The sequence below is a fragment of the Megalobrama amblycephala genome, linkage group LG21 (assembly GCF_018812025.1).
Source record: "Megalobrama amblycephala isolate DHTTF-2021 linkage group LG21, ASM1881202v1, whole genome shotgun sequence".
Lineage (NCBI taxonomy): Eukaryota > Metazoa > Chordata > Actinopteri > Cypriniformes > Xenocyprididae > Megalobrama > Megalobrama amblycephala.
The window spans coordinates 30,214,008-30,233,758 of record NC_063064.1 but is presented as its reverse complement, the minus strand read 5'-3'; the positions used below and the strand labels follow the sequence as shown (position 1 = coordinate 30,233,758).

General features: G+C 37.3%; 2 protein-coding genes and 1 pseudogene across 3 annotated transcripts in view; 1 reads left to right on the top strand and 2 right to left on the bottom strand.

Annotated features, from left to right (window-relative positions):
* Positions 1-437: 437 nt before the first annotated feature.
* Positions 438-5,433, bottom strand: LOC125256417 (annotated as a pseudogene).
* A 6,034-nt stretch (positions 5,434-11,467) lies between these two features.
* Positions 11,468-19,751, top strand: part of LOC125256565 (transcription factor HES-5-like) — a 15,080-nt gene continuing 6,796 nt past the window's right edge. The window contains exons 1-3 of one of the 2 annotated variants that reach the window (XM_048172659.1): positions 11,468-11,717; positions 12,980-13,060; positions 13,165-13,995. In XM_048172659.1, coding sequence (XP_048028616.1) covers positions 13,004-13,060; positions 13,165-13,563 — 456 coding nt within the window. In that variant the 5' untranslated portion in view covers positions 11,468-11,717; positions 12,980-13,003 and the 3' untranslated portion in view covers positions 13,564-13,995. Of the gene's footprint in view, positions 11,718-12,979; positions 13,061-13,164; positions 13,996-19,751 lie in introns of those variants that run through there. The other variant, XM_048172658.1, reaches the window with a different exon arrangement.
* On the bottom strand, positions 17,253-19,184 carry LOC125256566 (transcription factor HES-5-like). The gene is made up of 2 exons (XM_048172660.1): positions 18,185-19,184; positions 17,253-18,078 (listed from the first exon to the last, which is right to left on the bottom strand). The coding sequence occupies exons 1-2, from the start codon at positions 18,239-18,241 to the stop codon at positions 17,680-17,682; spliced, it is 456 nt and encodes a 151-aa protein (XP_048028617.1). The 5' UTR covers positions 18,242-19,184; the 3' UTR covers positions 17,253-17,679.

Sequence of the window (19,751 nt, the reverse complement as noted above, 5' to 3'; positions counted from 1 at the left end):
ACAAGCAAAATAATCTGCCAATGGGCGCTCCATTTTGCAAAACAAACTTATATACACATATAGGAAAACATAAGACATTTGCACAGAAATTTCACAATCAAATCACTCAGTGCCATTTACATCACATTCCCTCCTAAAACTGAACATCTGAAGGGCTTTTAAAACCTTTCTACAGGTTCCGGTAATTGAGAGTAATAATAATTAAAGGCATTTTCATTAGTTTATGATGCTGGGATCTTTATAACACACAGCACATCACTTTCCAACATGCAATCAGTAATGTGAAAGATTGCTTATTTTAACTCTTCATCTCATTAAAAACAACTCAGGAATGCCATCATGAGCAGCCTGATAGATAATTAATGCTTTTGATCGCTGATTCATTCATACATACTGAAAATACTTTGATCATTTAAATGAATAGACAAAAGCACAGATTTTTTTTTTTTTTTTTGATTGTTTTATTTCGCCACAGACTGATTGAAATACATTCAATGGCCTTTTCAATTCATAATACAAAAGGAATTCCTTCACAGAAGGAAACTTGATTTCACTTACACAGTGAAAAGGTTTTCATAATGGTTAAAGACAGTAAATGCCCTTATAAAAGGCAGCTCGAAAGCACAGTACATGGTACAGATAGAAAGATGAGGTATAACCTCTGGAATCACAATCTTTATGATCTCTACAATTTCAGATCTGATACAGTCTGAATAATAATATATAGGATATAACCATATTATTTCCTTAGAAACACAAATACAAGCCCAGTTGGGTTTCAAATAAATCTCAATATGATTGAAAACAATCATCAACATTATATCCAAATATTGGATGCTGGCCAAATCTTGGCCAAACTTAAAACAAAACATGAGCAACATGTTCAGATTAGAGAAGAATCTTTCACATTTGAAAGAAATAAAAAAAAAACTTATTATAAGCACAAATTAAGATACAAACAATATGTTGTAAGAAAAATTTAAAAGAAGCACAAGAGCTTTACAGGTATATGCATATTTATGACCAATGTGGTCCTTGAGTTGAGCTCCAGATCTACCAAGGCCTCCAAATGGTGCTCTTGTTGATTGAAGGTGTTCTGGTCTGGGTGGCTCAGCCGAGACTGTTCTGATCACATGATGGAATCTCATCTTTGGACAGGAAGTGCTCCATCTCACGGACACACCTGGAGAAGCCTTGATTGACAGCATGTCAACTGGAAGTTGAGCGTCATCATCTCCAGGATATCTGCTTTCTCCAGCTTGGAATCAGGCTGCTGCTGCTTGAGGAACTCTGGAGCCAGAAGACACTTGAGCTGCTCCATGCTGCTGTTGAGACCTTCATCTTCTCCACTATTGGCTTTCTCAGCTGCAAATCAAGACAGAAAAGCATGAGGAAAGTGGACTTCGAATTGAGAAGAGGCGTGAAAGCTGCTGCAGTCATGTTGCTGTGAGTAGGATCATGTGAATGTACCTTGTTGTTGAGAGGGAGATGCTCCTTTGAGATGATTGGAGGTGTCATGTCTGGATCTCTGTGCTGTAGATCTCTCTGTGCAGAGCGAGTCTGATTTGCACTGGCTGCAGCTCCTCCATTTATACTCCCAAATCTCCATATGAATGTGTGAGGCTTGAGCTTGTTGGAGTTTCTCACAGTTTGGAGCCAATGGAAGAGCTCAAACAGACAATGAGGGATGTGGGCCGCCACATGCTCCATGATCCTCCATCAGGAGCTCAAAGCCTGTGTCTCAGGGGAGAATCTGGGAAAGTGCTGACCTGTAGAGAGCTTATTTTCACGTCAGTGTCACTGAAGCACACGCTCATCAACACTGTACACATGTGTGAAGGAGTTTTTGCAGAGCATCCATCATCATAATAATAATGCATTTTATTTAACGGTGCCCATAACACCTAAGGTCAATCAAAACAGTAATATAAAAAGGAATTAAAAAAATTAAAGTGCGCTAACCAGAATGACACCCAGACTCTTAACCTGCATGGAAGGACAAATTGCATTATGATCAATATTCACAGAAAAACAATCAGATTTAGTTAGAGCAGAACTTCGGTTTTGTTAGCTGCTTCATTAATCTTTAATTTAAGCTAAACAGCTGGACAAAGATGGTGGAGGAAAAGAGCCAGAGGGTTTGGAAGACAGTTAGAGCAGGGTGTTATCAGCGTAGCAGTGAAAATGAATACCGTATTTCTTGAAAATGTGGCAAAGAGGGAGTAAATAGATAATGAATGGAAGTGGGCCCAAAACAGAACCCTGAGGAACACCAATAGTAACTGTAGATGGAAATAAGTTGGATGAACCGAGTGCGACCAGAGGGATATGATATAAACCAGGACATATATATATATATATATATATATATATATATATATATATATATAATGTGTGTGTGTATTTATTTATTTATGGTCACCTTGTTTTAGTTGGCCATATGTGTTTTGCACTTACACTGACAATAAACAGTGCTCTAAAAATTTAAATACAGCAGTTTAAGAAAATGTGTTTTTTGTTGAATGCATTTCTAAAGCTTTAGAGTTGTGCAGTGGAATTCAGACTTCATTGTCTCCATTGTCTCAGAGTCCAGATGAAGCAGATGTGTGTGTGTTTGTGCTGGTCAGTGTGAGTAGATCTCATGTGAGGTTCCCACACTGACTCTCTTCTTCACATCAATGGAGCACAAAAGCATCAGAGTCCTGAATGGAGCATTAGTGACGCCGAAGACTCTGTTCTTCCTGACGTCACCAACCATCTGGAGGGAAACGACTGGAGTCAGTAAGTTATCGGACACTTTCTGATCACAATTATTATAATATGCAATTTTCCTGCATATTAAATTTATTTTAGAAAACAGCACTTTTTATTTGCTTTTTAGTTGCATTTCTGAAACAGGTTTGTGTTTCGATGACAAAAGTCTCTTAAGTTCCTGATGCAAAAAGTCATTGTAAAAGTTCATGATGCGTAAAGGAAAATAAACAGGGATAGTGCTGGATTCTGCTCACACTGCTGATGACATCATCAGTGACATCATCAAACCACCTTGTCAAGCTGGTGCATGTGTGTAAATATCCATAAGTGTGTCGACTCCCTCGTGTGTGTCAAATATTGAGGTTTGTCGGGGTTTAGGATGCTGATGACGCTAGAACTGTGACTCTGTTCTCCAGAGTTTCCCACACAAACACAACAATAGAAGTGTGTCTATTCACATGATAATGAGTCTTAATGCAGGACAGATTCCCTACGAGCTTTCTCACGCCTCTGCTGATCAGTACTTGTTATAATAAGCATATTTTTATATGAATCTGAAGAGTAATTTCTCAAAATAAAGCATTTGATTTAGTTTGTTTCATTTTGAAACTTACATTATCAGTATCTGAAGTTGAAATAAGATAAATTTATAGTCCAATCTATTCATGTTGACCTCTGACCTCTGGTCTCTTAGTTGAGTTCTATTGTCTCTGAGGGTCTTTGAGTGACTTCTGTTTCTCACGCTCTCTTCATTCACTCAATTCAATTATGCTACAATAGACGTGTGTCCTACTGAAACCCACAGCAAACACGTCTCAAACGTTCTCTGTCTTAAACTGATCGGCTGTTAGTTGGTTCAACACAGGCGATCTGAATCAATTACAGGTAAGAATCTGATACACTTGCAACATGACTTAAATAGCAAGTTGACATACATTTCTGTCCTTTTATGAGTTGAAGATAAAATAATCCATATTTACCAAGAATAAATATGAAATTAAAACATCAGGTTGTTTACAGTTTCCTTTCATAAAACGATTTATTATTATTAAAATTTGAGCAATAAGAAAATTATATTTGTCACTTCAAGTAGAATTAAATTTTCAAATATTCAGGACTTAATTGGCATATTCTCCCAGAGGGATCTAATTTAAAATTAAAATAATTACAGCATCTATCCGCTTCACTTTGTGGCCGTATTACCACCTTGGGCGTGCTATTTTCTAATAATTCAACAGCCCATCGTCAATAATTCCTTACATATATATTGTATATATATTTTAAGTTGGATGAACTGAGAACTGAGATTTATATATATAGTCCTTTCTAATCAGGATTATGTTTAAATTTTATATTATTCTTCATTATAATTCCAAGACAACTGAATTCCACGACAGAACAGAATTCCACGGCAGAAAGTACATTTGACTTTTTTTATTATTATTTTGTGATGTCATCATGAATGTAAATAAATAGGTGATAACATATCACATCATTTGCATGAAGAGATCTCCAAAATGCATTAAACGCATCGAAACTCACATCAATTATCAACAAACTTTACAAAAGTCATGTGACAAATGATTTACCACAAATCATAATTAACATTCCTCAATATGAGGGGTCATATTAAAGCTTGTTAGTGCTTAAATGTCAAGATACTTAACAGCTAAGACATTCCACTAAAGGAAAATATATCATCCACAGGTGTCACACTCAGTTTATATGGCAGAAAAAACACTGAACCACCTTTATATGTGATTCTATGATGTCCTGTGAGGACAACAGATTGTTTATCATACTGATAAAATGTTCAAAACCAGTTCCCAATATGGGATATTTATACTTCACATAAAGCAAAGATTTACCATCTCATGGTGAAAATGTAATTTACCTTCATAGAAGGTGTATATGCATGTATTCAACAATACACAATACATTTCCAGTGATGGGAACAAAATAAATTCAGATCCAGTAATATTGTTAATGACATCTAACATAGATGTGTATGACAAAATCTGACTCAGATTAACAGTCTTTGCATTTCAGAAAGAACCGAAATGTGGTCCACATCCTTGGTGTCTAATATAGACTTGGCTTCCTCCAGAGGGCGCTACAGGATAAATCAAGGCCTTTGCTGATGCAGCTGATGGATGGAGGAACCCCAGGATATCTGCTTTCTCCAGCTTGGAATCAGGCTGCTGCTGCTTGAGGAACTCTGGAGCCAGAAGACATTCGAGCTGCTCGATGCTGCTGTTGAGACCTTCATCTTCTCCACTATTGGCTTTCTCAGCTGCAAATCAAGACAGAAAAGCATGAGGAAAGCGGCCTTCAAATTGAGAAGAGGCGTGAAAGCTGCTGCAGTCATGTTGCTGTGAGTAGGATCATGTGAATGTACCTTGTTGTTGAGAGGGAGATGCTCCTTTGAGATGATTGGAGGTGTCATGTCTGGATCTCTGTGCTGTAGATCTCTCTGTGCAGAGCGAGTCTGATTTGCACTGGCTGCAGCTCCTCCATTTATACTCCCAAATCTCCATATGAATGTGTGAGGCTTGAGCTTGTTGGAGTTTCTCACAGTTTGGAGCCAATGGAAGAGCTCAAACAGACAATGAGGGATGTGGGCGCCACATGCTCAATGATCCTCCATCAGGAGCTCAAAGCCCGTGTCTCAGGGGAGCAGGTGGAAGGGTGTGTATTGTGTATTGTAATTATTTAAGCAGTTTAATTGAGCAGCATTATTACTACAACTGGATTTACTGATGCAGTTGTGTGCAAAATTAAGTTCTTTAAAGAAAACTGCATGTCTTCTCCCTGAAGTTGGTGCAAACATCTCTAGATATAGGACTTAACATTTTCTAATTCCTAAATCATATTATAATTGACATGATCTTCATCGTTCTCATTGCTGCAGTGACGTCACCCTCATGCTGGAGTCCAGATGAAGCAGATGTGTGTGTGTTTGTGCTGGTCAGTGTGAGTAGATCTCATGTGAGGTTCCCACACTGACTCTCTTCTTCACATCAATGGAGCACAAAAGCATCAGAGTCCTGAATGGAGCATTAGTGACGCCGAAGACTCTGTTCTTCCTGACGTCACCAACCATCTGGAGGGAAACGACACACTGGAAGATCATGCAAGAAAAGACTATCATATAAAGCTAATGCCACTGCATAAACAAAGCATATTGTCAATACAGGGAACAAAAAGTGCAATATTTATAATTTCATATTGCAATAGCTGTTCATTTGCTTTCATGTTTTTTTATATATTTCACCATTACTTAAGCATATGTCTGCATTACATTTGGCTTAAAGGCTTGACTGCCTTGACCAGATGTAAATCAGAAATGAAAAGGTATTATTCAGCTATATAGCTGTTTCCAACCTTATATTTGAGAAGCTATTTTTTTCTGCATTGGAAATAAAACCTAAATGGCTTCTGCATGGTACATCAAATCATTCAGCAGCTCATTAAGTTTATAGTAATGCATTGAGAGCAGCAGCCACTGGGGTTTTTCCCGCACTCTGAACAATAGAAGTGTGTCCTCTTTATCAGCATTTCATCCATTCACACACCTGTCCATCACGTCCTCAGGGGGTTTCACTCTGCTAATCATTAGTTAGCTGACTTTTTCAAACATGAAACAGTTTGACTTGCCACAAACTCACCTAAAACGTTTATGTCAGCTATATGTGAGTGTATTGTGTGTGTTGGATGATAATATGAAACATTACATTTTATAATGTCTAGGTATAAACTAGAAGCCAGATTAAGAATTAAAATAATTATATAGTTATTTAATATTTGCATATATAGAATTCTGTGACTTTTTCCATCTTTTTCCTACATTCCATGACATTTTGGAGTTTGGGCAGAAACATTTTGACAGAAACATTACCAAAGTAAATGCTATAGCGATTAGAGAATATGGGGGAAGAAACTGTGGAGACGTCACGTGAGTGGGGATTTGGGAGGAGAAATGTACAAAATCGGAAATTTTAAAATGCAGTTGGCCTTTTTATGAAAATGTGGATATTAATCAATGTGGCCTAATATAATTTAGACAAATGTATGCCTTAAATACTTTTAAAAGCTAATTTGTCTCACTCCAGGACATAAGCATTTTATTTGTCACCTACCTACCAACATTCTAAAAAATAACTGCAAAAATACAAAACAAATTTACACAGTAAAATACCGTTTTCCACTGAAACAGTAATATACTGTAAAAACAATGCATTCTAGGTACTATTTGTCATTTTAAGAAAAGAGGCCTATAGGCTACTTTCTCGAAAACGACAAATAATAGTACCTAGAATGCATTGTTTTTACAGTATATTACTGTTTCAGTAGAAAACTGTATTTTAATGTCAATTTTTCATATATTTTTAGTGATTTTGTAGAGTAATTAGTGGTTTGGTCAACCTTTGACATTTATCATTACAGGTACACAAATACCGTAAAATTTGCAGACACCTGGACATTTGGAAAAAAATTTGCTGTTTATGGAGTTTGTTTTAGAAGCTTGTTTATGACAAGATAAACATTTGTCAGGTTCAGTACTGGATAAAAGAGTTTAAAAATCACAGGATGACATTTATGCAATCAAGATCATTTATTTTATAGAAACATATTATGAGACCTTTACACAACTGATTTAAAAAATCATCACAAAAGTAATCAAATGATACACTGTATCTTTAAAAATGAAATAAAGTTCTTTTTTGCATGCATGTCCTCCAAAAGAGAGCATGGTCAGACGGTTCAGTACATTCCTCTTCAAGAGAAAAATACATTATATCGAAATGCACAAAATGCATGGTTCCCACAAGCTAATGTGCAATCAATGCACAACTTGAGATGATATTCTCGCATTTACAAAGTCTGCAATGACTTTATCTTTAGGCGGGAAAAAGTCCAGAGAGAACAAGCAAACAAGTGCTATTTTCCTCCGAGGTAGATGTGCTAACACATAAGATCAGATCAGATCAAGTGCTTGACTTGTTGACCCTTTTCATTTGCAGGTCAGTCTGTGATGGACGTTCACTTCAGAACAATGGCGTCACGTCCTGTTCTGGAGAGGGAGAAAGACGCAGAAGTTCGCGAGAACACCTGGAGTAGCCGCTGGGGAAGATTAAGGCCTTTTTCGAGCTGAAGAAGGACACAGTCTTCTCCAAAATGTCAGATGCAGGAATACCATGATGGAGGTGGTCTTCGAAGGAAGATTTCAGTTTCTCTACTTTGCTGAAACATTTTCTCTCCAAGCTGTACAGTTTGCACCTGCAATCCGAAAGAGAGCATCTTTAGTGTCATTGTGAGTGAGATCAAATGAATAGAGCAGTAAAATTACGCTGTTTCAAGTATTTCTGTTCCTTTCTTACCTGGCGTAGTGAGTGTTGTCTTGAGGGGTGATGTCCATGTAGGCAGGCATGTTTGATGCTGATGTTGAGTTCCTTTAGTGCTCAAGAGATTAAATATCTGAAGCTCTTTCCTCTGAGATCACTTCTTTGGTTGCAAAATCAAATGCCACACAAGAGCCTCGATCTAGCCCACTTTTATACCAAAGAATATCCGCAGCCAGCCAATCAGAGAGCAGAGGAAAATGGAACAATAGGCTTGTCATAATTTGCATTGGTCCGTGGGTTTTTTAATTGAGCTCTTTAGTTGACAGGTGGGATTTTTCTTCTCTAGTGCCATCTGGAGGGTCAGCCGTGGGAGAATAATTGAGGGCATTGAAGACTCTGGATTTTGATGTTCTCACACTCAGATTAGCAATGGGGATTTGTGGAAAATATTTACTGTATGTGTACGATTCAGTCACAAACTAAATTTATTGTTAGGTGTAAAATGTTTTGACTAAAACAAGTTTTTTCATTTGTAATCCATGTTGATATAATAATAATAACTTTTTTTTTTTAAGTTATAGCTTCTGAAGGCATTTCGCAAAAAAAAAAAAAAGGGGAAATATGTGAAATACATCACTAAAACACATTCATAGTCAAATATGTAGCAAATTATGTATGCTGTATAAATCACAGACATGCAATGGATTTAAATAAATGTTATGCATAAAATAATTTGACCTAGTATTCTATATATCAGTATTCACTTGCACTTAAGAATATTACAATAAAAATAACTGATAGATTTTTAGATTAAACTATTTAGATATAGTTCTTCTATAGTGCTTCTCCAGACATTTTACACACACACACAAAAAATAATAATAAAATGGAATAATAAAAAATAAGATAATTGCGACTTTTTATCTCACAATTCTGACTTTTTTCCCCTCACAATTGCAGGATATAAACTTTAATAAAAATTTATGCAAGATAAAAAGCTGCAATTCACTTTTTTTTCTTTTATTCAGTGGTGGAATCAAGCTAAATGCTCACAAAACATCTAGTAAGTAATATGCAATCAAAACAAAAATTTAATAGCGTCCATTAAGCTTCCCTCCAGAAGCCTATTAGTCGAGCCCTGTGGGAACAGACACACTTCTATTGTGTGAGTGATTTAATGTGATGAATACAGAAGTGTGGGAAGCCGTGTGTCTCTGTGGCTCCCACCAGCTCCAGGAGCGTCGGGGCGTGTGATCGGGGTCCACATTATGCCGTGAGCCAGCTGTGTGTGTGTGTGTGTGCCTGAGAACAGGTAAAACCACAGAATTCATAGAACACCTGCTTCACCAGAATATCCTGTTACATTGACCTAAATTATTGTATCATTGCAGCATTTCGACTCATTCTAAACTGCAGCAGCATGTGCTGATTTTATTTACTGATTACAAATAAATTATTTTTTAAAAATTCAGTGTGCATTGCACATTTTTATGGTTGATAACACTGTGTTGTTGTTCTAACATTAGAGAAAATGAAATCTCGGCACGTGTTTGGTTATGGTGCGTGTTCATAAAGTGACATTAATGTGAACACAGGGTCGGGACTTTCCCAGATTCTCCCCTGAGACACGGGCTTTGAGCTCCTGATAGAGGATCATTGAGCATGTGGCGGCCCACATCCCTCATTGTCTGTTTGAGCTCTTCCATTGGCTCCAAACTGTGAGAAACTCCAACAAGCTCAAGCCTCACACATTCATATGGAGATTTGGGAGTATAAATGGAGGAGCTGCAGCCAGTGCAAATCAGACTCGCTCTGCACAGAGAGATCTACAGCACAGAGATCCAGACATGACACCTCCAATCATCTCAAAGGAGCATCTCCCTCTCAACAACAAGGTACATTCACATGATCCTACTCACAGCAACATGACTGCAGCAGCTTTCACGCCTCTTCTCAATTCGAAGTCCACTTTCCTCATGCTTTTTTGTCTTGATTTGCAGCTGAGAAAGCCAATAGTGGAGAAGATGAAGGTCTCAACAGCAGCATCGAGCAGCTCAAGTGTCTTCTGGCCCCAGAGTTCCTCAAGCAGCAGCAGCCTGATTCCAAGCTGGAGAAAGCAGATATCCTGGAGATGATGACGCTCAACTTCCAGTTCACATGCTGTCAATCAATTCTTCTCCAGGTGTGTCCGTGAGATGGTGCACTTCTTGTCCAAAGATGAGATTCCAGAAGCTGCAGACATCATATGATCAGAACAGGAGGGAAAGTCCTGCCTCGGTTGAGCCGCCCATGAACACCTTCAGCAAAGAGATGAAGAGCGCCATCTGGAGGCCTTGAGCCTTACAGCAACCAGCAGCACATATTGAACATCTACATTAGACGACTGTCATTTAAGCTTCTCTTTCCTTTTTGGAAAAAAATGGTATTATAAAGTACGTTATGATACAGTGAAGACTTTGCTTCACTTTACTTTGCATTAGATGCAATGCTCTTGGATGTATAATGTGCAAGACATTTATTCAGCATTTTGAATGCTTCTAACTTTGTGTGTTTTAACATGAATCAGTTTCTGTTTATAGAAAGAATTAAATTTCCCATCTATTTTGATGGGTTCTATTAGTCTACTTATTTCAAGTAATCTCAATTTGTGCTTCACATTGAAGCTAGATTTAATTTTAACCTCATAATGAGTCATTTGAGTAAATTATTTCTCATTTTTTGAGCATGTTTGGACAAATCTTGTCAATTTATGTTGTAAACAGTTCCTTTTTGGAACAAGTTTGTTTAATGAACCCATTCCTTTCATAAAGGCATGTATTGTTGTGATGAAAACTTTAAGTTTTCAACTACTGACTTGTATTGTATCAATATACTTGTGTATTTGAGTGCGTGCAAAACATCTGCTTTCTCAGAGATCTAATAAATCAAATTACTCTTCAATCATTGTTTGCTTTTCACTGGTATATAAGCACAAACATTTTAAATGCAAGGAATGTTTAATAAGTGATATCAGTTACAACATGATTTGATTAAATAACAAATACACGCCTTTACAAAAGGCACTGATTGAGACTAAAACTCAAATTATAGGATTTTCTCATTGTCGTACACTGTAGACAAGATTGCAAAGCATGCAAATGTTGCATTAAAAAGCAACAAAGTGAATACGCCTAAACAAACATGTTGCTAAAGCAGACAGTTTCTGATAAAGCTCTAAATTAATTGTTCTTCCATGGTCTCCATAATGGCACTCTTGACGATGATCGTTTTGCTGATCTGTGCACCAATCCACGCTGCGTGGAGGCCATTAAGCGCATCTGATTGGTCCTTTGTAGCACGTAGAATCGTTTGATCGATTCTCTGTCGTCGTGCGTCAGGTCTGCGTGGAGTGACACGTGACGCAGCGTCTCCTGCAAGCACTGCGAGAATCCGCGGGCAAAGCTGGAAATGGCGCGTTGTTTTAAAAAACCAACGGTCATCTCTAGAATATCGGCTTTGTCGAGTCTAACAAACTGCTGCTCGGGTATCTGTGTAGTTTTGTGAAATAACTCTCTCAGATGTACAGTACTGCGATTGATTCTGTCTCTTTCCACAAGGATCTTTCGAAACTGCGTAGAAGTAAGTGAAAAAACAGTAAGTTTTACCGTAAATTTCATTGAAAATAAGAGATAGAGAGAGATTTGACAGGTGATATACACTTACATTGTGGTTCTCATGATATAATGTGCTCCCATGACCTTGATTTTGATTGTCTGGTGCCATTTTATGATTTTAAAAAGCAAATTGTGAAAAAAAAAGCCTCTCCTCGTCATATACACACGAAGTAAGCGATTCGCTGTATTTATACCTGAGGTAACGGTTATTTCACGAGCTTTCCCACACTGCCAGCCAATCAGAGAGGAGCAAGAGCCTCGAGCTTTAAAATCCGAAGGTGAGATGGTGGATTTTTAGCACGCGAGTTTCCTTCCTCTCCCGCTGTGGGAAAACACTGTCACGAGCCACTAAAAGTGTGCCTTACACCTGCTTAGAAGTCCAGTGGTGTTGACAAGACCAACAAGTCGATGTGAGGCAATAAAACGAGTCCGACACGCTTCAGTCAGCGACACTTTGATCCTTTCAGAGGTGTTATTGCTCCAATGAAAACGGACTTTCCCAGCCTCAGGTCCCAGTTTATTGCATTGATGTTCGTTACAGAGAGAGTATCCAAAGAAATGCTGATTTGGATGTGATTTTAACAATATGTAATCTGCACGTGCGCAAGTTAATTAACAAACCCCACTTTAATTTGAGAGAATGTGGTCTTCCTGACTATCTATCTATCTATCTATCTATCTGATTAAATACCACAATAATACAAATATTATCCAAATTATTACGGAATGATGTACAGTGACTTGGAGGATAATCTAAGAATAATTCTTAAGATAATATAAGAATATTTCTACATTTTTTGACATTAGTTTCTGTAAAAATTATATTTTATGACTATATAAAAAATATTAAAATTAGAAAAATTGGAAATTAAAAAATATATTCCCAACACTGGATTTTGTTAGTCAAAACAATGTTTACATCAAGTTTAGATAAAAAAGAAAGAAGTAAAGATGCAGTTTAATCACATATTTAGAGCAAGAAATGCTCAATCTATTGAAAGAGTGATTGACCTATTGATTAATTGGAACCAGATAAGGTAAATGTAAGTCCTGTGGGATTTGTACAGCCAATGTTTGATTTGATTTGTTGAAGACGCCTCACCCACTGGCCTCAGAGTGTGGGAAAGCTAATCCTGACTGGGACTCATGGCTTTGTAATGCTAATGAGCTCCTATAAATAGAGGAGCACGACCCTCATTCCCAACACAACCAACTTGCTCTCCTCAGAGAAAAATCTCTCCATCTGAAAGAATGGCTCCAACTTACATGACTGACTACTCCAAACTTTCCAACAAGGAGAAACATAAAGTAAGTATTTTTTTGACTCTTAAAACTGTTTCTTCTCTTTTATTCTTCTATGAATTTCAATCAAATGGAGCAAAGAACTAACCAAATGTCTCTTTCCTTAACAGTTAAGAAAACCTGTGGTGGAAAAGATGCGCAGAGATCGCATCAACAACTGCATCGAGCAGCTCAAATCCATGCTGGAGAAGGAATTCACCCAGCAGGATCCAAACACCAAGCTGGAGAAAGCCGACATCCTGGAGATGACGGTGGTCTTCCTGAAACAGCAGCTGCAGCCCAAGACTTCAGCTCCACAGAAAGCCCACTTGGACGGCTATTCCCAGTGCTGGAGGGAGACCATGAACTTCCTATCTGTCAACTCCAAGGTGGACGCTGTATGTCAGCATCTGAACCACTGCCAAGAAGCCCAGAGATCAGCTAAAGACCTCATGTCTCCAGCTTCCCATCAGCCCACCAAGGTGAAGCAGGAACCATGTGCTCACAGTCCGCTCTGGAGACCCTGGTAGAGACCCCAAGATGAAAGACTTTCACATTCAAACTAGATGGTGGTTTTACCATCTCTTATGTTGTAGGAGATAATTCCTTTTATATGTTAATTTCTTTTGAAAGAATGTCTTCACTTTGTGAAGTTTGTGGATGGAAATGGGTTTCACAATGTGAAAGTCTGATCTTCCACAGATGATTGTATTATGATCAGAGGTTTATTGCCTCTATAGTTTTCCTCATGGATGGACAGTAATATAAGTCTAAAATAATCTTCATGATGAAGAGTCGAGGTTTAACTCCTGTGGAGTTGACAATTATTTGCAATGCAAATGCAAATGTTATTGTTTCTTCTTATGAAGCATGTGATTTTTACTTATGTCTAATATATGGTGACATATGTTAATTGTGCAAACATACTGTCACATACAAATAAACACATTTGAATATGAACAATCCTGCTTTCCTCTGTCTGATTTATAGACTTTTGAAGTTTTTTTAACAAACCATCTCACGTCAGTTGTCAAGTGGTCTTATTTTCAGCTAATGGGGGTCTATTTACACTTTTACCTTAATGTAAACTCCTTCAGAGTTGGGGTATGGATCAATCTACCTGGGTTTATTTTGCAATAATGACGCTTACAATAATAATCCCTTACATTTTGAATATTAAATGAGTTTAAAACCACGCATAGACCCCCGACCCCAATGGAGAATGTGATTTCACCATTTCGCCACGTTCCTACATCAACATTTTGTTGTTCCTGGAACAACATTCCAGTCAACCAATCAAATTTGAGGGACAAGTTTAACGTTTATGTCAAGTTTTGGCTTACAACCAGGGTTAGGTGCTTCTACATCAATGTTATTCACCTATCTTTCCCTTCTGATTTTAGGGATAAGTTATGGGTAGGATTGGGTTTAGGGGTAGGAATAGGGTTAAGACTAAATTTTCGGTCAGGAAAGTTGTTCCAGGATCAACTTAGCAACTTGGTCTTACTTGGCAAAAAATATCTATATTAGATGATCAAGATGATCAATACCCATGTCTTAATGAGATGCCAATTTTAGAATCTGTTCTATGCCCTTTAAGCATTATTTTTAAATAATGTAATCAGTGGCATGCATTAGTTGAGTGTGTACCAGGAGCATGACTATAGAGTTCAGTGTGTGAGAAAGAACGCAGGAGCTTAATGTTCATGTTTGTACTTTGAAACCCTGGATAATAGGCACTGTGTGCTGTCAGCTCTGGTTTCATCAGACAGCTGGTGTGGCTGACGGAGGGGGGGGACGCGTCTCCCATCATGTGTGGGGCCGGCTTCTCCCAGGATTTCCCACACCCGCGACTCTGGCTCCCGTTTCAAATCCGACATTAAGGAAGTGTGCCGTACTAAATCATCCATTAGGTATGGTGGTGTGAATCCTGACCCTTCCCTTCTATTGCCCCTAATTCAAATCTGAGCCCCCTGGGAAACAGCCATTCACTTGTTATTTGAATCTACTTGTTGCAAACTTGAAGTGATGTATTGTTACAGGTCATGCAAGCTTTAAAGTTCTTCATACTTCAGAAACTTTATTTTTTACAAATGTGGCTTCAGAACAATTAACATACTAAAAACAAAGATGAACATTAAAAAGAATATATAACTGAAAAAAAAACATAAATTCAAAAATACAACAAATATATAACCATGACAGGTTAGCTATGCATTTAATATTCCAGCTGAAGTATTTAATTTAAATAAAATCTTTTTGGATATAAATTAAACGCAAGTATAATATATATATTTAAATACAATTTTATACAATTAATTTGGATGCAATTAAATTGTATAAAATACTGTCGTTATGAACAGTTGATGTGATTTACTTGTACATCATTTGATCATTTTTTACACTTGCATGCAGTTATACATGTTTTAATAAACTTGACAAAAATATTATTTGACCAAATAAGTTTAGAACAGGCCACAAAACCAGTCATAAGGGTCAATTTTTTGAAATTGAGATTTATACATCATCTGAATAAATAAGCTTTCCGTTGTTTGTTAGGATAGGACAATATTTGGTCGAGATACAACTATTTGAAAATCTGGAATCTGATGGTGCAAAAAGAAAATCGCCTTTAAAGTTGTCCAAATTGAAGTCTTTAGCAATGCATATCCACTCACAAAAATACATTTTTGATATATTTATGGTAGGAAATATCTTCATGGAAAATGATCTTTGACCCATACAATGTATTGTTGGCTATTGCTACAAATTTACCCGTGTGACTTATGACTGGTTTGTGGTCACATTTACTGAGATTTGAGGATGGGTAGAAGTATTTAAAGTGCCGACACACTTTTCTCACCGCATACGCTGAAGGTGAGACGCATTTTATGGGACTGTAAGGCAAATACAGTAGACGTGAGGATGGCCATGTGCCACTGTTGAATTTACAGGATCAGGAAGCCTTTGGTTTCTGAGGGTGTCAGGCAGTATAATCAGGAGACGGCACACCTCAAGTAAACACACACACGTACAGACACAAATAATGGCTGTTAGATCCCCTTTCAGGATCGCCCTCCTCCTCCTCTTGTCCTCTTCAGGTCCAAGCTGCTGATGTTATCAAGTGTTACAGACAGCCTTGTGATTGGCCCGTGAGTGTGGGAAAGCGTCAGACGCTTCAGACCCATGCAGACAAAGGATTGTAAATGGAACATGCCTGTGTGTCATCAGTCCGAACTCCAGCATAGTGTTGTTTATAGGTGATAAAATCATGTTAGGAGAAAAGAAACCTGTGGCGGGCTACCCTAGATTATTTTAATGACACAAAAATGTTATGTTAAAACAATATGTTGAATAAAGAAATGCATCAGTCATGCATAATTAAAAAAGTTTCACTCTTTTAAACTTAACATACTGAAATTGTGTTTCTAGGTTGGAGGTCAGCAAAATAGTATTACCAATATTAGCACTCAATTATTTCATATTTAATCCTCAATGCAACTGTGTATGCAAGTTAATGTCAGTGTTATTTTGTTATTAACTGTAGTTAAATTGTAGTTTTATTCATTTTTATTTGTTTTAGTTTTGCTTATTTTAGTCTTCTTATGGTTTTAGTTAACTATAATAACCCATATAATATAATATAATATAATATAATTGCATATTAATAATAATCATTGCATTAATGATATGCAATGATTTGCATATTAAATATTTTTTGCTACAATATCTTAAACATGTCACTTCACACTAAGAAATTATTTTCATGATTTGTTATCACAAAATCTTTTGTCAAATCAACTTAGATAATTATTGTGGTTCAGATAACATAATATTTTGAGTTTCTGTTGATTAAATCAATTGCCTTCATTGGATTAACTCAAATTTTTAATTTCAGTGAACTCAGAATTTTAAGGAAACCAGGTGACTTACTTTTTTTTTTTTTTTTTAAGTTAAACCAACAATTCTTATTTACAGTGTAGTTTTGTAAACTTACCTGAACATATTGAAGTGATTAAACCATTGAGATGTGAGACTGATTATCATTCTGCATAATTATTTAGCTGTGTGCAATAAATATATTTAATGCATCCAAATATTTCTATTCTTACCATTTGCTCAGTGCTGAACAGAACTGTACACTGTTTTTAGCATAATATCTTGTTTATGGTGACTTCAAAGACAGTATGCACATGAATGAAAGAATCAATTCAAAGGATTTTTAGTAATAAGTTGCTTTTATTAAATGCAATGTTAGACACACAGTGTCCACAATGTTTCAATGCACCGGAGTGCCATCACAAGAACAAATATTGTTTTTCTGTAGCCTTCACAAAAGGCTGTATCAAATGAATGTCCATCAGGACCTTACAAAGAGCTCAGATTCTGAGCAATATCACTGTTTGCATGTCAAACAACATTAAACTGGAGCCTTTAGACACAATCAAGGCAAATGTCATACTAATAATAGCAATAATTTCCAAAGAAAATCTTATTAAGAATAAAACAATCGAAACTTCAATATGAAGCAGCTGAACGTATGTTTGCAATGAACATAGAAATATGGAAATGTTTATCTCCTACAACATAAGAGACGGTAAAACCACCATCTAGTTTGAATGTGAAAGTCTTTCATCTTGGGGTCTCTACCAGGGTCTCCAGAGCGGACTGTGAGCACATGGTTCCTGCTTCACCTTGGTGGGCTGATGGGAAGCTGGAGACATGAGGTCTTTAGCTGATCTCTGGGCTTCTTGGCAGTGGTTCAGATGCTGACGTACAGCGTCCACCTTGGAGTTGACAGATAGGAAGTTCATGGTCTCCCTCCAGCACTGGGAATAGCCGTCCAAGTGGGCTTTCTGTGGAGCTGAAGTCTTGGGCTGCAGCTGCTGTTTCAGGAAGACCACCGTCATCTCCAGGATGTCGGCTTTCTCCAGCTTGGTGTTTGGATCCTGCTGGGTGAATTCCTTCTCCAGCATGGATTTGAGCTGCTCGATGCAGTTGTTGATGCGATCTCTGCGCATCTTTTCCACCACAGGTTTTCTTAACTGTTGAGGAAAGAGACATTTGGTTAGTTCTTTGCTCCATTTGATTGAAATTCATAGCAGAATAAAAGAGAAGAAACTGAGTTTTAAGAGTCAAAAAAATACTTACTTTATGTTTCTCCTTGTTGGAAAGTTTGGAGTAGTCAGTCATGTAAGTTGGAGCCATTCTTTCAGATGGAGAGATGTTTCTCTGAGGAGAGCAAGTTGGTTGTGTTGAGAATGAGGGTCGTGCTCCTCTATTTATAGGAGCTCATTAGCATTACAAAGCCATGAGTCCCAGTCAGGATTAGCTTTCCCACACTCTGAGGCCAGTGGGTGAGGCGTCCTCAACAATAGAAGAGGCATCAATTATTTCATGGTTAACTGGCCTCAGGGCTCCCACGGAGGGAATAGTCTTCCACACACCGAACACAACACAGGCAGGTTGCTGTACTTTTATTACCTGGGAACATCGCCGCGCACTGATAAGGCTTCTGCAGATGGGGACTGTAGACATATGATAATTTCCCAAGGGATGCTAAGGACATATAGATAAGACGTCGCACACCTTATCGGGCAAAGACAGATCCTGTACAGCTGGCTGCTAAATGATAAATTATTATTTGCACAAATGCTGTAAAGTAGATAAAAAATTCTAGAATAAAAAATTCAAATATATAAGTAAAATGTAATTAAGAGAAAATGTTGATGTGATGCTCTTAAAGTGTTTCTTCAGTCTTCACACACACTGACCGGAATGCATTCACTGTGAATGTCAATTAAGCGCAATTATCCCGTGCTCTCAAGGATGGCACACTTCTATTGTTCCGGGCCCCCCTCCCGCCCTGAGAGAATTTTGGGTAATAAATGGACAGATAGTGTGGGAAACCCAGGCTGGCTCCTGCTCACACGTTCTCGAGTCAATAGATCGAGCCCCTCCTCTGTCCCTCCACAAACACCCTTTGAACCTGCTGCTCAGATCAGAGGCACCACTGGGCTGCGGGACGCGTGTGTGTTCTCACCGGCCTCGGCTCACATCACCTGCTCCTCATACTCGCCCTCATTACGCCGCCCCTCCCGCGCACTTATACATCATCGCTAGAGCATGTGCCGCAACATCTGCGGCAGAGGTGTAACCCTGACAGTGACGGTTGAATGTGGAATTTCCTAAAAAAAAACTAAAAAAAAACATTTCATAGTAAAACACATGATTTTGATTTTAATCTATATTTTTGTATTGTAAAAAGAAATGATAATAAAAAGTATAACAATCCTCGCTTTACATATATATATATATATATATATATATATATATAAAGTATTTTTATTAAATATATATTGTGTATAGTGGATATACATATTGTGTGTGTGTGTGTGTGTGTGTGTGTGTGTGTGTGTGTGTGTGTATATATGACTATATATAACTCCTATTTGGAAAAAAATATGCAAAAATATATATAAGCAAAAGGAATAATAAAGATAATTTTTATAATAATTAATTAATGAAATGAAAAAAGTAATGATAATAAAAAGCATAAAAATCCTCGCATCTTTGCTTTATATATATCATTTTATATATATATATAAAATTAAAAAAAAGATTTTTATGAAATATAGTGTATGTGTATGTATGTGTGTGTGTGTGTGTGTGTGTATATATATATATATATATATACAATATATAAATATATATAAAA

What these genes read in the sequence shown, in the direction of transcription:
- LOC125256566 (XM_048172660.1), bottom strand. Translation starts at nt 18,241, where the DNA reads ATGGCTCCAACTTACATGACTGACTACTCCAAACTTTCCAACAAGGAG. An exon ending in CCAACAAGGAGAAACATAAA is followed by an intron (nt 18,079 to 18,184) that starts GTAAGTATTTTT and finishes TTTCCTCAACAG; the next exon opens with TTAAGAAAACCTGTGGTGGA.